Source organism: Pantherophis guttatus, chromosome 1, assembly GCF_059756535.1.
Source record: "Pantherophis guttatus breed Tessera chromosome 1, ASM5975653v1, whole genome shotgun sequence".
Lineage (NCBI taxonomy): Eukaryota > Metazoa > Chordata > Lepidosauria > Squamata > Colubridae > Pantherophis > Pantherophis guttatus.
The window spans coordinates 287,819,771-287,836,393 of record NC_142063.1 but is presented as its reverse complement, the minus strand read 5'-3'; the positions used below and the strand labels follow the sequence as shown (position 1 = coordinate 287,836,393).

Here is a 16,623-nt window from a genome sequence, read left to right as displayed (position 1 = left end):
GGCCGGCATAGAAATGCAACAAAATAAATAAATAAATAAAATAAATAATGATCTAGAATTTGGAAAAAAGGCAGCTTCATATGACTGCTATATCTAATGACAGAAGAGGATACTCAGAACTGCCACTCAAAATAAGGCACTTCCAATAGTTTGCTACATATAAATAGCTAACTCCATAAGTAAAATAAATCTATAATCTCCTTGTTTACATACAAAATATTATGACAGCAACAAGGTTGTCAGATGAGCTGTGGTGGCACAGTGGTTAGAATGCAATACTACAGGCTACTTCTGCTGACTGCAAGCTGCCAGCAGTTTGGAAGTTCGAATTTCAGCAGCTCAAGGTTGACTCAGCCTTCCATCCTTCCGAAGTGGGTAAAATGAGGACCCAGATTGTTGGGGGCAATATGCTAACTCTGTAAACCGCTTAGAGAGGGCTGTAAAGCACTGTGACGTGGTATATAAGTCTAAGTGCTATTGCTATTTAATCTACTAAAGTTATTGTGCAGGTTTTGCTATCATTTCTTTACCACTACAATGTAGCTCATATTATTCCTCACTGGGTGGGACATTAAAAGAAATCTTAGTTCAACTCTGTCTATCAGTCCTTACCACAGCGACATGATCCCAGCTCTTGCTGTACCAGCTCCAATTTTGTTTGGCACTGGAAACACCTGCGTCTGCTCTTCTGTTTGGAACGGCTGATTTCTTCAGGTCTATCATGACCGTCCTCCAGTAACCGTGGCCGCTTCTCAGGAGAAGGCTCACTCTCCACCTGTGACTCTATTAGTTTTGGGAAACATTTGGAATGCAGCATTAGTAGGAGTTCTACTTCAACCACAGTTGTCATTAATTATATACAACTTAAAAAATGCAAATAGCATGCTCCTTTCTATCTGGATTTGCACACACTTTTTGAAACATAAAAAATAGAAAAAAACTTTGGGTCTCCTAAGTTCAGAAATCAAATGCAAAACAAATTAGCCTGATTTGATTATGACACATAGAGAAATGCATTAATCTAACAACTACAGCCTTTGTTTATAGATTCTCACATACAATCTCATTTCCACTGTCCCCATGCAAACCAATGTTGCATTTGATGAAAAACAATTTAACACAAATTCAGCCTTTTCCTGCCTAAGCAGGAGAACAATTTTTTAGGGTACAGTGCATTAGCTGTAGCTCCAATAACCAAAAACAGATGAAAGCACCATACTGCGCTTCCTCCTTTCTTTGAGGATAACAATCTAAATGTAAATGATTATACAAAGGCATGAAAAGCCAAACACAACATCTCTATGCTGTTATTTATCTAAAAGACACAAAGGATCTCCTTAAAACTTGTCATCAATTACTGTGTGTTTTAAAAACTATTTGTACTCTTTCTTTCATGGAATAAGAAAATAAAAAGGAAAACACATTTCTTTGCAAAACTTTGACTGAAAGATGATTAGTCTGTAGATAATTAGAATACAAGAAAGCATTTTCAAACTTACTACTCTCTCTTCTCTCACAGACACACACACATCTTGCCATTTTTACTATAGTGAAATATGTGAGCATATAATTTTTTTTTAAAGACGTAGGTGTTCCTTTTGTCTATGTTCAGAAGAGGTGATTGACACAGTCTTACAATGATATTCTATAAGCTAAATTAAATGGATCTCTAGTTTTTCCAGTTTTGCCACAGGAAATAAATCTACCATATTTTCCGGCATATAAGACGACTGTTTAAAACATGAAAATCTTCTCAAAAGTCAGGGGTCGTGTTACACGCCTGGTGTCATTCTCCTGTAACTAGGCAGACCAGCCCGAAAGACACTGACGAGCCTTAAATGGCTCTGGCGATCCAAGCTCTGACGATCCCAGCTTTGCCTGCCAATCAGGCAACGCAGCTGGGATTGCCAGAGCCTGTAAAAGGAAAAAAGTTTTCCCTCTCCAGTTGCTTACCTTAGCGGCTAATCGCAACGCTTGCCTTGCTTCGCTTGCCTAAATCCATTCCATCAGCAAGCCACTCCCTGCCTGCAATCAAGCAGGCAGGGAGTTGTGGACTTCAACTCCCAGAATTCCTCAGCCAGCAAAACAAAGCTAGCTGAGGAATTCTGGGAGTTGAAGTCTACAAGTCTTAAAGTTGCCAAGGTTGGAGACCCCTGTTCTATTGTGTAAGTTTTTTTCCCCTTTGGGAGCTTTAAAAAAAAAAATAGTTAATTGGGGGTTTTTTTAGTTGTTCTTTTTTAGACCTAGCCATTTAAAATTTAGGAAGTTTTAAATTTAGTTTTCATATAAAAATAAAAATAAAATAATATTTGTGCAGCTTTCTGAGATTTAGTGTGTTTCTGTAGTGTTTCACTCTAACTACACAAACACACAAAATCTCACAAAGCTGTTATGTGGAATTGTGTGTGTGTAAAGTATGAAAGTTGTTTTTTGGGGCTTTTTGTGACTGTGTGAGGTTCCTGCTTGTTGCAGGGGCCATTATGGGTCTAGTACAGCTGCTTTTACATTGTGGGTGACCCAGTTGATGTTTTTTAATTTTTATTTGGTGTGCGTTGGAAGAGGGGTAGTCTTATACGGTGAGTATAGCCCAAACCCTATATTTTAACAGGAAAAGTCGGGGGTCGTCTTATACGCCCAGTCGTCTTATACGCCGGAAAATATGGTACTCTAAAATAACTCTGAATTACTGGGTGCTCCTTCATTCTGATTTCAAGAGGAAAGAACAGATATTACTATGACAGATACCTTAACTCTGCCAGCTTCCAGTCTCTCATTCAACAATTCTATGAGTGAGGCAAAGCCTTTTAGAGAAAATTGACAGAGATATCAAGAAAAATATTGGGTGAAATAAAATTAGTTAGAAACACCCCAAATCAGTATGTACTAGAATTACATGAAAACCCTAACTTCAGATCACATTGTAAGTAGATAGGTACTGATTTACTGTGTTTCCCTGAAAATAAGACCCTGTCTTATATTTTTTTGAACCCTGAAATAAGCGCTTGGCCTTATTGCCATGCGCTTAAAAGCCCAATTGGGCTTATTATCAGGGGAAGTCTTATTATGGAGAGAAACAGGATATAAAGTTTTAAAAGGTTCAGAAACTTTCTCTCAATACTGTAATTTTTATGGCACCAGCATAATATAATGTATCACATATTAAAAGGTTTTATTTTTCTATCTTGGTAGCAACAAATTACTGAGTGAACAATCAGTAACATTATTCTTCTAATTCCAACCAAGAACCTAAACATTAAATATATACAGGAGCTTGTTTGCAATTTTTGGGTAAATATTTTTTGCAGATGTATGTTCTACATTGTTTATTATATTAAACTGGATTTGATCAGAGAAAATAATAGACTCTAAAGGAATCCTATGAATTACATGTTTTTTCATGTTGTAACAGATTCCATTTCACTAGTCTTTTTGTTTTAAAAGAAATCCATCCATCCAATTTCTTGCATAAATATTAGAAGACAGTAACTAGATTCCATTCATGGTTCACAACTTTCTTATTATATATACATACAAATATATGGTGAAAACATTGTTTCATTTTACTGATGGCTGTTTCAAGTCAGAACTGCAACATTTAATCATAAAAATTTCATATAATATGGCCCTAACAATGTATTTCACTTTTTTTTAAAATGGTAGGGAAAACCTCCAGTTTGGGGGAAGTTGATGATGACAAGAAACCTTTCCTTTCTTTTGGTTTCATTAAAAAAAAAAATAGAGAGCTTTTATAATTAGACAAAACATAAAAATACACAAATACACATAGGTACATTTTTATGATATAACTGCTTCAAGAGAAAATGCCTCTATTGTTATCCAAGGCCTTGGAACATTTTTATCTGGAAAGTATCAGATATAAAATGTTTCTAGTTTTTAAATTTTTCGAAAACTCATCCCAAACCCCAGAGGGAAAGAGGAGATCAGTTATTAGTGGAGAAATTTTGAGTTTTGGGGAAGGACTGGGCACAAGGCCCTCAGTTAAATTTTCTCCCAATGGAAAAGCAGTAGGTGGTCGGTTGAGCAAGATAAGGTCAAGCCATGCTGAGCGTGCTACAGTAAATTTTAGCCCATTCCTTTCTTTTCACTCCTTTTGGTATAGTATCCCCATGTGTAATCTGAAGGTAAAGAGCAGAGTATAAAATTTAAAAATAAATGAATAAAAAAGATGATGACTACTAAGGTATGGAAATAGAAACATTGTGACGCTATTTGTAATCTCAATATAGATATGGAAAAAAAGGATTTATATAAATTATGGATGCAGGCTCTTCTACTGGTTGAAAAGGAAGAAATAGTAAGAATTGTTCTTCTCAGGAAAACTAGTAGAATACAAACAAAAGAATATGTAAACAAAGAGGACAAAAACAAAACAACACAACACAAAAACCCAACCCATTATTGGGGAAGGAACAAATCCTTATAGTTTTTCATTTCCAGGAAAATCTTGCAGTTAGTTTAATCTTGGACATGACAGCATTTGAGGCATATCACAAGATTTTTTTTATTATAAAAGACATATAGCCTGAGAGATTGACATTTCTGAACGCAATTGACTGTGCAGACATCACTAAGGGCAGTAACTAATGAACTTTCAAACATCACTGCTGCCACAGTTCTTTAGCTATTTTAAAAAAAGGAATTTTAGTCATCAAAAATAACACAATCATGAATTTTATGTAGCAAGTATAGACTGCAGAAGAAAGATGTTGATGGTAATTAAAGAAGCTAGAATTCAGAAGCAAAAAGTAGTTACAGTTTGATCTACTGGCAGCCCTAGAATAATAGGACATAGTCAAAAAAGCACGAAGGTACTCCTAGTTTCGCAATCACAGTTGGGACCTGTATTCAATTACTAAGCGATCTGATTGCTAAATGGAAAAAAATCACATGATCATGAATGTCTTACAATTTTATTTCAGCTTTGTTTTTCACCCTTCTCTCCCACCCTTTGGAATGTTCATCCCAGTGCTGTGATAAATAGCAAGAAGAGAATTAAGTTTGTGTTAGTTTAGAATAGAATAGAATAGAATAGAATAGAATAGAATAGAATAGAATAGAATAGAATAGAATAGAATAGAATAGAATAGAATAGAATAACTTTATTTTCACTTTGAATGTACACTTATTGGCATACATTAAATATACATGTACATAGTGACAAAAAACAAATCTAGCGAGTTTACCAGATGGATGGCATAGAGAACAAAGCTGTTACAGAATCTGGTAGTCCTGCTAGAAATACTTCAAAACCGCCTCCCTGAGGCGAGCAACAGAAACAGACCATAAAGCAGTGGTTCTCAACCTTCCTAATGCCGCGACCCTTTAATACAGTTCCTCATGTTGTGGTGACCCCCAACCAAGGGTGGGTTCTAAATTTTTTACTACCGGTTCTGTGGGCGTGGCTTATTTTGTGGGTGTGGCTTGGAGGTCATGTGACTGGGTGGGAGTGGCTAGCTGGTCATGTGACCAGGTGGCCATGGCTATATGTATAGGGACTACTCAGAGGGCTGAAAAAAGTCATTTCTGACAGGTCCTCGCACTTTTGACTGGTCCTCACTCTTATGACCATCCTCACATTTATGCCCGTGCAGCATTCTTAACAACCATGTCACTCATTTCACAACTGCTTCTCTTCAACATGGTATAAGATAGGGCAAAAAACGTAAAATGTGAGGACAGTCGTAAATTCGAGGACTGGTCAAAAGTGCGAGGACCAGTCAAAAATAACTTTTTCAGCCCTCTGAGTAGTCCATATGCATAAAAGGATACAGCAATAGAGAGGGATGAAGGAAGGGAAGGGAAATTAGAGTAGGAGTGAAGGTAAGAGAGGGAGGAGAAAGAGAAAGAAAGAGGAAGTAGGGAGAAGAAGAAGAGGGGGGGAAGAGAAAGTAAGTAAGAAAGAAAAGACAGAGGTGATAGGTTTGAGGAGAAAGATTGCTTGTACAATAAAAGAGATGAAAGGGAAGAAAGTCAACCCCAAACAAATATTAAGATATTAAGACAAAGAATGAATTGTTAAACTTTAAAGAATAAAAGAGAACAAATAGCAATAAATAGCAATAATTAGAAACACACATACAAACATACAATGTATTTTCTTTGAACAGAGTATTTGGCCGGTTCACAAATTTAATAGTTGTAGGAGGTTAGCACCCACCCCTTTCCTAGAAGAATGAAATATTTTGGGAAATATTAAAAAGGCAGAATATTATATTTCCCTACCTGGATGAGAAATGGAGAAGCATATTTTACAGACAAAGCAGCTCCCACCTTCCTGCCCCCCACCCTTTGTTAATGGGCCAGAGGCAGAAAGTCAATCCTTTGTCAAAGGACATTTGCAACACAATAGCAACAGAAACTAACACAATGGGCCCCATCAAGCCATGTGATCCTGTCCACCATTAAACCATCTTTCCAAGCAGTCTCCATGTTTCCAGTGTCTTTTTCCCCACTTGGAGCAGAACCCAGAAGAATATTTCTTCCAACACAGTATTTAATCATTTCAATTAAATTTACAATTTCTATATTTCCTTTTTACCATATTTATTCCTCATCTATTTTTTTAAAAAAACAGTATTATCCTTCATCCTCATCTCTAATCTTAATCAAATTCAATTCTTCCCTTCTATTCTATATTATACCCCTTCGCATTGTCATCTATTTTTATATCCATCCTCACATTGGTTAATTATGTAATACAGTTGTTTAATACAAATTCAACATTTTAATATAAATCAATTAGTTATATAACTATCTTTTTTGTATATTAATCAATATGAACATGAATATTCCAATTATTTCCATGCAATCCAATTTCTTACAAATCAATTAATTATATTTACCAATAATAATAAACCAAATAATTTCCCCCATATATTCCTCCAAAGCACAACTTAACCATTTCTGCTTTCAACACAATATACAATTAATAGTATCTCAATTATTACAATTCCCTAGTTAAATAAGAGCTTTTTTTCTTTTGTGTTTTAAAATCTTGAACTCTCCTCTTTTGCCCTAAATTTCCCATTGTTTGAAGTTTTGCACCTACCTTTTTTGGTGAGGAAAACGAAAAAAAAATCTCTCTGCCTCATTTTGTCACGTTGCAGCCTGCTTACTTTCAATTTCGCTTTTTCAGCATAGCTAGGGGGAAAAAAATCTGCTCCAGGAATTTACCTCTTTGCAGCTAGCTCTTTGAAGCCCCTGGGCAAGAATTTAAAGTTTTTTTTCCCTCTAGCCATCAGCTGGGACTCTGGAGGCAGCAATAGATTGGGAGTGGGCGGGGTAAGCGAACGGCGACCGGGCGATCCAACAGAGGCAGAGGGTGAGGGTGAGTGAAGGCATGGGGGGGGGGGCGAGAGAGGGCTTTGGCGACCCCTGTGAAATGGCCGTTCGACCCCCAAAGGGGTCGCGACCCCCAGGTTGAGAACCGCTGTCATAAAGTGTGTGTGTGGGATCTCTAACAATACGTTGATCTCTAAGCACATTGTGCTGATAAGCGAGCTTCCTATAATCTTCTTGCCTGTCCTAACCACTCTCTGTATGGATTTTCTATCTCACGCACTACCGCCACCAAGCCAAACAGTGATGCAGTTTGTTAAAACACTTTCAATTGTGCCTCTGTAAAAAGTGGCCAGGACAGAAGAAGAAACATGCTCTCCTCATCTGATGCAGGAAATGCAAACGCTGGTTTGCATAATTCACTAAGGATGATGTGTGCAGAGACCAATTCTGATTGTTAATTATCTGCACCTCCAGATACTTAATACTGTTGGCCACCTCTACAGCTGCATCCTTGATACTGATTGGAGTATAACTATGCTAGCTCTTTCTAAAATCTACAATAATCTCCTTTGTTTTATCAAAATTTATGTGTTTGTCAGCATTTTCTATAACAAAACTTTGATTCATTCAATTTTGTTTTGGAGAAAACAGCTGGTGAAAAATGGAGAGAGTTCTGATACCCCTTCTTTTTCTAGTATTCTCCTGGGGTATACATATACATATACATATATACATATATACATATATATATATATTAAATAACTGTTTTATAAGTGCCAGGAATTACAAATATACCATGGCAGATTTATAGAAGTTATGATCTAGTTATCTGCTATTCAGCTGGTTTGCGCGAACTGTTGGAGGAAATTTGGCCAAGGTCGTCAAACTGGTAGCGATGGCCGGCTGGCCATGCCCCAAACTGGTTCCCCAGTTGCTGCTCACCCATGTTCGGCATCACCATGTTCTTCGTGCACACGCATCCCATTGCCTTGCAAGTCCAATGGGATTCGCATGCGCGAAGAACATGGCGGTGACGGCAGCAGCTTTTTCCGCGACCTCTGGTACGTTTCAGCAGCCTGCAGCCAGCCACGGCCTCTTTGACAGCCATTTTCTGGCTGTGGCGGCTGGCTGGGAGCTGCCGAAAACTCCGGTCGACTTGCCTTCTGGACTCTGGACTGGTCACCGTGGAAGGTAAGCAGCCTGAACAAAGAGGCGATAGAAGTGGGGCTAGGGCCAGGGCCGCTGAAGGAGGGGAAATGGGGGCAACTGGCAAAAGGAGGGCAGAGGTAGATAGGTGGAAATCCCAAAAATGTTCCTACCTTTTCCTGTGGGCATGGCTAGGTGAGGGTGTTATGTGACTGAGTGGGCGTGAGTGATGTCAAGTTGGCCACACCCACTCAGTCATATGCCCCCCCACCTAGCCACACCCACCGAACCAGTAGTGAAAATTTTTGAAACCTATCACTGCTGCTATAGCTATGTAGCAACTGAAATTTTTGCATGACAGATTGTATTAGTATTTCTGGTATTCCCAGTTTACACTATTTCCTGTTCTCTATTACACTTCCATCTTCATTATCAACATAGCTAGTTCTTTTCCTATGAAGAACTAGAACCCTGCATTTTAAATAAACTAATGATAATGATATTTTGAACTACTGCAATGAGAAAGGCTATGCCAGTAAAATAATTTTACAAGGAAAAGTTTGTATAGATTTTTTTAAGCTAGTTCCTAGCAAAATATTTTGTACTTTATATAGTTGTATTTTGTAATATTTTATTTATATTGTTTTAGCTTTTTATATTATAAACTGCCAAGAGTTACCCTGTGGTAAAATGGGCAGTCAAAAAATATAATAAATAAAATAAAACAAATAGTCATAAAGTGATGTTTGTTACTGATTATGAATATGCCACATAATGCTATTGATTTAAAAATACCTCAGTAAAAGAGCTTAATAACAGCTGAACAATGATATATTAACCATGATAGGCCTAGAAATTGGGAATACAAAACAAGACTATGCTAAATAAAAAATCAAAAGAAAAAATGGAGTAAAGACATTTAATCTAGTACAACTGGAAAGCAAAGGATGTGACCTTTAAAGCTTCAGTATTTGTTGCAGCATGTTTACTGAGATATTATGATGAAACCAGCAATGTGGTTGAATTTCAATTTCATGCTCGGAGATGCTAATATTAGCCTAATCCTGGGCGAAATTTAATTATATGCCAGTGCTATCTATCTGTCTATCTATCATCATAAATGCTATTATGATAATAATAATAATAATAATAATTTTATTTCTATACCGCCCTTCTCCCGAAGGACTCAGGGCGGTGTACAGCCTGTTTAAAAACACAAAGAAAACAACAATATAAAATTTAAAATAATTAAATAAGTGGCTCAGATTTAAAACCCCAATAAATTTAAATATCCCAATTTAAAAACTATTGTGTTGTTAGTCCGGCCTGGCGGAACAACAGGGTCTTCAGTGCGCAGCGAAACGCCCGGAGGTGTTTTTTATGTTTTTATGATGTATTATAAATGCTCAGAATCAGTCTTCTGATTCCGAGGTTTACAGTACAACATGCATCATGTAACATTAATTAGCAAATTATCAAAATTAACAAACAGATCAAAATCTAAATGTAATGGACATAAAATTATGGCAATTGGTATAAAACACATAGTTTGGATTTATAGCCGACATAATTTCCCATAAAATTAACAAGTGCTGGAGTTTCGCATACAATGCCCACATATGGCACTTTATCCTCTGAATTTTGCCTAGTACCAACAATCATGTCCAATTACCTAACCCTTACACATTTTTCATTTAGGGTAATGGGTGGTTTGCTAAAAAGGAAACTGCAAGCCTCCAGAAGCCCTGCATTTTCTTTTTCTAGAAAGGAATAAATTGTGTTTAAAGGACAATCCTAAACAGCAAAAGCAAAGGAAAAAAAGGGGTCCCATCTATACCTACCAATCTTCAAATTGGGAAGATGGGCAACAATTCCTTTTCCTTGTTACTCGTACTATTTCACTATAACATCCCAAAATAATTCATGTTTGCTAGCACAAAGGTAATGCTGCTTTTAGTTTTCCTCTATATCCTCCTAGCAGACATTCAGTTACACTGCAATCTTCACCTTGGCAGTGAGACTAATTGTGAATCACAGAGCTGTGACATCTAGCTTATTTTGATACTTTGACCCCCCCCTTCTCTCGTTTTTCCACCTGCAATTAACATCTTGGAAAACATAAACATTTGTTCATTATATCGTGACAGTTTGTCTAGTTCTAGTGTCCTACTGCCCAACACTCTGGATTCTAAAGCTTTTCTCCCTTTTTAATTTTTTTTATTTACAGAACAATTTGATTCCATATTAATCATTCTGAACATTCAAAAATACAAGTATTGTTCATTCTATGTAGCTTTGTCTGGATGGTCATGTTTCTTCTAAATTATGTATTTTTAAAAATATTGTAAGCCTCCCAGACTCTTTTTGGAATTGGGCAGCCATTAAATTCCCTAACTAACTTCCTAAAATGCGCTCCATTGCATACAATCCTGACTTTAAAAAAGACCTGTCCAATCTTGCTGTATCTGTATGTATAATGCTTCCATAATCCTTAGCTAAAGTCCTGGGTGATACCTGTGTACAGAGTATTATCCAATTAACTCCACCTGTCAGCAGAACGTCTACAATTAGCAGAAAGGGTACGTGAGAGGTGACTGCACACGTTCTCAATACCTGTTAGGGTGAACTGAAATAACCTTTTAAGTAGTCATTAGAGAAAGGAAGGAGGGGTGAAAAGAAAGGCAATTGGGAAAAAAAACCTATCATGTAGGTCCAGATTTGCTCACATAACATATTCTATCTGTAAAGAGAATGCAACTCCTGTGATCTAATCCAATGTATAAGCCACCTTTCCATCTTTTGGATAAAATCTAGCTCTTCTGCCCCCACCTCCCCATTATATGAAAATAAGAAAGAGAAGCACAAGTAATATTGGAAACAGCCAGCAAAATGGGACAGTAAATTTCATCAACATCCATCATGCTACCTTGATCCATTATCATGTCCTAGCATCAAATAGTCTTTGCTATGTCAGTGTAAGTCCCAAACACTTTATCCTGTTTATAATTGCTGATGAGCAGTAATACAGTTTCTATGCCTCAGCTCCTGTACGTTCCACTTCAGTGCCTACCTATTAGGTAATAACTTTTATTTACAGCTTTGCTTCATGTGCCATTCCATTAGTACAAATGAGAACTGAGCAGAGGAAGAAAAAAAAAGTGTCATTAATGGGTACTGTCACTGACAGGACTGATGATGTACATTACATTATTGTACTAGTACTCCATGTCTAATAGTGAAGGCACAGGGATAGTTAGATTTAGTGTCCTCCATCAGTCAAATACTAAAAAGTTACTTAAACAGCACCTTAAAGGTCAACCAAACAGGACTTACTTACTTGGTTGTTGTTGTTTTTCTTTCTTTTTGAAATTAACTTGTTTTTTTTAAATAAAAGCAAGAGTTTTACTATTGTAGAGCAATAGTCTATCTGAATAATAATATTAACAGAACTTTTTTCCCTTGCTGGTTTTGTATAAAAAAATAGGAACAGGAAAAGTTTAAGCATACAGTTAATTTCAATAAATTAACCAATGAATTTGATATTTCCCTTATATTTATTTTCCACAACTTCAAAGCACATCACCGCCAGAAGAGTTAAAAAGTTCTATCATTGCTTCTGCCCTCAATCCTCAGTGGTTCTCAACCTTCCTAATGCCGCGACCCTTTAATTCAGTTCCTCATGTTGTGGTGACCCCCAACCATAAAATTATTCCTAAAACCAATGAAAATATGTGTTTTCCGATGGTCTTAGGCGACCTCTGTGAAAGGGTCATTCGACCCCCAAAGGGGTCGCGACCCACAGGTTGAGAAGCACTGATCTAGATAAATACCACAGGTAGTCCTCAATTTACTACAGTTGATAGTGGCCATTCAAAATTACAACGGCTCTGAAAAAAGTGACTTATGACCATTTTTCATACTTATGACTGCTGCAGCAGTCCATGGTCACATGATTTACATTTGGATGCTTGATAACTGGTTTGTGTTTAGGATGGTTGCAGTGTCCTGGGGTCATGAGATCATCTTTTTACAACCTTCTGACAAGCAAAGTCAGATGGGGAAGCCAGATTCACTTAACAACTGTAGTGATTCACTTAACAACTGTGGCAAGAAAAGTTGTCAAATCAGCCAAAACTCACTTAACAAATTTTTCACTTAGCAACATAAATTCTGGGTTCAATTGTGGTTGTAACTTGAAGACTAACTGTACTTAATAAAGGATAATTATTATGGAATTATAACTTCTGCGCTTTCTGTAGGTAGTCCTTGCTTAACTATCATAACTGGGTTAACTGGAACCTGGAATTTCCATTGCTAAGTGAAATGGTCATTATTTATTTATTTATTTATTTATTTTATTTTATCAAATTTATATGCCGCCCTTCTCCCGTAGGACTCGGGGCGGCTCACAGAATAAAAACAGCATAACAATAAAATAATGGTAAAACAGGCCAATTTAAAATCCCCAAACAATTAAAACCGTTGCGGCAGATCAGGGAATTTGCTGAAAAAGCCATGTCTTCAGGTCAGCGCTGAAAGTGCGGAGGTTGGGGGCTGTCCGGAGCCCGGTGGGTAACCCATTCCAGAGGGTCGGTGCACCCACAGAGAACGCCCTCATCCTGGGGCCCGCCAGCCAACATTGTCTGGCCGACGGCACCCGGAGGGCAATCCTATGTGAGCGCACTGGGCGGTGGGAGGCCGGTAGGAGGTGATCCTGCAAGTACTCCGGGCCCATGCCACGAAGGGCTTTATAGGTAAGTACCAGCATCTTGAAGCAGATCCGAAGGGCCACCGGCAGCCAGTGGAGCTCGCGCAGGAGAGGTGTTACACGGGAGTAATGGGAAGCTTCCGTAACAACCCGTGTGGCCGCATTCTGGACCAGCTAGAGCCTCCGGGTGCACCCCAAGGGCAGCCCCATGTAAAGGGCATTGCAGTAATCCAACCGAGGTGAAACATCACATGACCACACTGCTTAATGAAAGTGGGTCTGTTAGTCCTGGTTGTGGTTGTTAGGTGAAGGCCATCCTGTAGGTAAGGACTTCACGCTTCTCCTGCCCTGTGCAAACACTGCTTTATCCCACTGCCTCCTTCCCAGCTGGGCCTGTCAAGTTCCTTTCAGAAAATGAGGCTCTGCCATCCTGCCATACTTGCCTGTGTATAAACTCCGACATGCATTCCACTACTTTCTGTGCCTGCCTCCCCCAGCTGACCACGTTAATTATCATTGTTTTCTGCCATATCTTGATGGCTGATGTCAGTTACCATTATTTGTACTTAGTTTGGAAGAGCTGTTTATTTATTCATTTACATCCCGCCTTTATTATTTTTACAAATAACTCAAGGCGGCAAACATATCCAATGGATCTTCCTCTTTCAATTTTCCCAACAGCCCTGTGAGGTGAGAGGGGTTAAAGGGTATGACTGGCTCAGGGTCACCCAGTTGGCTTTCATGATTAAGGTGGAACTTGAACTCATGGTCTCCTACTTTCTAGTCTGCGCCTTAATCACTAGACCAACTGGCTCTATATATCTTCTTTGTATATTGCCATAATCCTTATGGATTTAAAGCAATTCAATCTCATGAATACCAAATGAAGTAAAACTATGACATATTGATTTTATTTTTGTACAGTGATTGTACCACCTTCTCATCTGACCCCAAATAAACAGAAGCAGTTTAAGTTCCAGCACTACTTAAAAACTAGAAAGGCCCAGGGAATCTGTACTGAGTTTCAATGTTAACACATTTCCTTGAAATGCTTTAGAATACTAAAGATCCTTATGCATTTGAAAAATATACTAAATTTACTATTTTGAAATTAATACCGAAATCTTGACATTAATACAGATGTTTCATAAATCTGTATTTAGGGATTTTTCATTTTCATCACTTACAAGATGATGCAGTTTATCAGAGAAAGGGGGTTTAAAATTCTTTTAAAATAAGCATTTGGGGATTCTTCCCTCACAGAGTTCTGTCATGAATTATATGGAGTGCCTTAGAGTAGCTGCTGTATCACGTCTTAGCATAATTATGAATCAAGGTAGGCTATTAAGACATTATATATTTATGCTACCTTTTTATATATAACTCAAAGTGGTGAACATACCTAATACTTCTCTTATTTTCATTATTATATCCCTGTAAGTGTATTAGGCTGAGAGAATGACTGACCCAAAATCACACTTCCCAACTCCAATCAACTTCAGATTTTGTTGAAGATTGAGGAGAATTTGAATTCTATAATATATTTTTATTGTGTTTACATTAAACATAAACAATTGCTGGGAATGTAATTCTGTGTGATTGCTAACTGAAGGTTACCTGTTGGGTTTCAGCATTTTAAAAAAAGAAGGTATCTATCATAACAGCTGTAATCATGTATCCCTTGGATTTTTATAAAACTATGTTAGGATGATCTTGGTTAATACTTGAATGGGAAATTGCAAGGCTTTGAGAACGAAAAATCAAAAAACATCCCAAAAGAATGCAAACCACTTTTGTATTGTGAAGAAAACAACATGAATATGTCTAGGTAGTGACAAGGGGTTGAATATAGCACAAACTTCACTTTTACCTTCAATTTACAGGCTTGCCAAATCAGGTCATGTGTTATGAAGGAATTAATCCTTCACTCCATATTATTTATTTTGCCACATTGGAGGACACTACAAATTATTGCTTTCTACCTCACCTTGCAAAGAATGGTTTGTCTGGTGAATTCAGAAATTAATGATGCATCTCCTAATGAGTAATATGAGAAGTAACTTCTGGAACATTTTATCCAGCAAGCAGTTTACATCATTGGGGAAGATGAATATCAGACAAATAAGCAAAAGGCACTTGTATCCTTTTGATTATGGAAGTTGCAATGCAACTTACAGTATTAGTGCTTTAATAAAGTCCATATTTTATCTTTTTTCCTCCAGAGGGAAGAATAAGGGCTGGTTGAACATGACTGTTGCTTCTGTAGGAATACTTGCAGGATTAGTTTCTGCTGATTTTGCCCTCCCCCACCACTTTCACTTTTACTAGTAAATTATTAAATACATAGCATAAAATGAGATGTGATGGCTTGCAATAGAAGAAATAAGGGTTTTATGAATGAGATCTTTCTCTAGGTCAGTTGAACAGCTTAGTGACCTGGACATTATTCTTTCATAATATATAGTCTTTTAAAAATAAAATTTACCTGAATCACAAGATCTTTTGGTTGCTGTGGTTAAGGAAACATGAGCTGTATCTGTGCATGGCCCACCTAGAAATAGAAATCAATAAATTAATTCCAGTAGTATTAGCATTTCAATAGTGGTAATCCAGAAAAAGACTATTTCTTGGATAATTAATATTGGTTACATGAATCACAACATAAATATTGTGGGAATGGATAAAGGAAAGGATAAACAGTGATAAGGCTATTTCTGTTTCTCCACTAGCCATTCCTTTCTGTTTCATCTTTATTTTGACTAAGATCCACATATAATAACCCCAACTTCATGACTCCCATATGGTTTTGAACATCTCCTCTCCTTTTTATTTGGTAAATAAAATTCAAAGTTAACCAAAGCCTTGATTACTAGGGTTAATCTACCAGGGTAAAGAAACCTTTTAGATAGCAGACATCATTCATGCACTTTCATGTAACACTGTGGATGCCAATAAAACTAATGAAAATCTAAACATTGACATTTTAAAACACCAATGATTAAATAGTTTTCAAATCTTATTAGGCTTCTTATAAACAGAAATTTTAGCCATTTAACCTAAAAAAATGACTGTCATCAATACCACCATATTGCTTTATTAATATTGCTTTGGAGAACAATGGATGCCATACACAAACACCACTTTGCTGATGTTGATGCAGATACTTTTAAGATCTTATAAGGCTGACATGCTCCAAGTTCCACTGCTTCAGCAGCCTCATCTAGTGGAACCCAAGACATTCCTTTTCTGTCATTGCTTCTCTCCTTTGGAACAGCATTCTACTGAAATCTGACACGTCTTGATTCTGTCTGCCTTTTAGGAGCCATCACAGGTATGATTCTTTCCTAAGGCATTGAGTCTGGCAGTGGTGTGGCCTGTTTGATGTATTTGCTGATAAAGAAATAAAGGGAAACTAGTATAGATCTATTTCAAGCTATTTAGCTCTCATCAGCTAGCCAGACCCTTAC

At 37.3% G+C, this 16,623-nt stretch overlaps 1 protein-coding gene across 1 annotated transcript in view; it reads right to left on the bottom strand.

Moving 5' to 3' along the window:
- The window catches only part of ZFAND3 (zinc finger AN1-type containing 3), a 104,893-nt gene that overhangs the window by 17,037 nt on the left and 71,233 nt on the right, over positions 1 to 16,623 (bottom strand). The window contains exons 5-6 of the mRNA XM_034428034.3: positions 15,642 to 15,707; positions 613 to 783 (exon numbers count right to left, since the gene is read on the bottom strand). Of these exons, the coding sequence (XP_034283925.1) occupies positions 613 to 783; positions 15,642 to 15,707 (237 nt within the window). The remainder of the gene's footprint in view (positions 1 to 612; positions 784 to 15,641; positions 15,708 to 16,623) is intronic.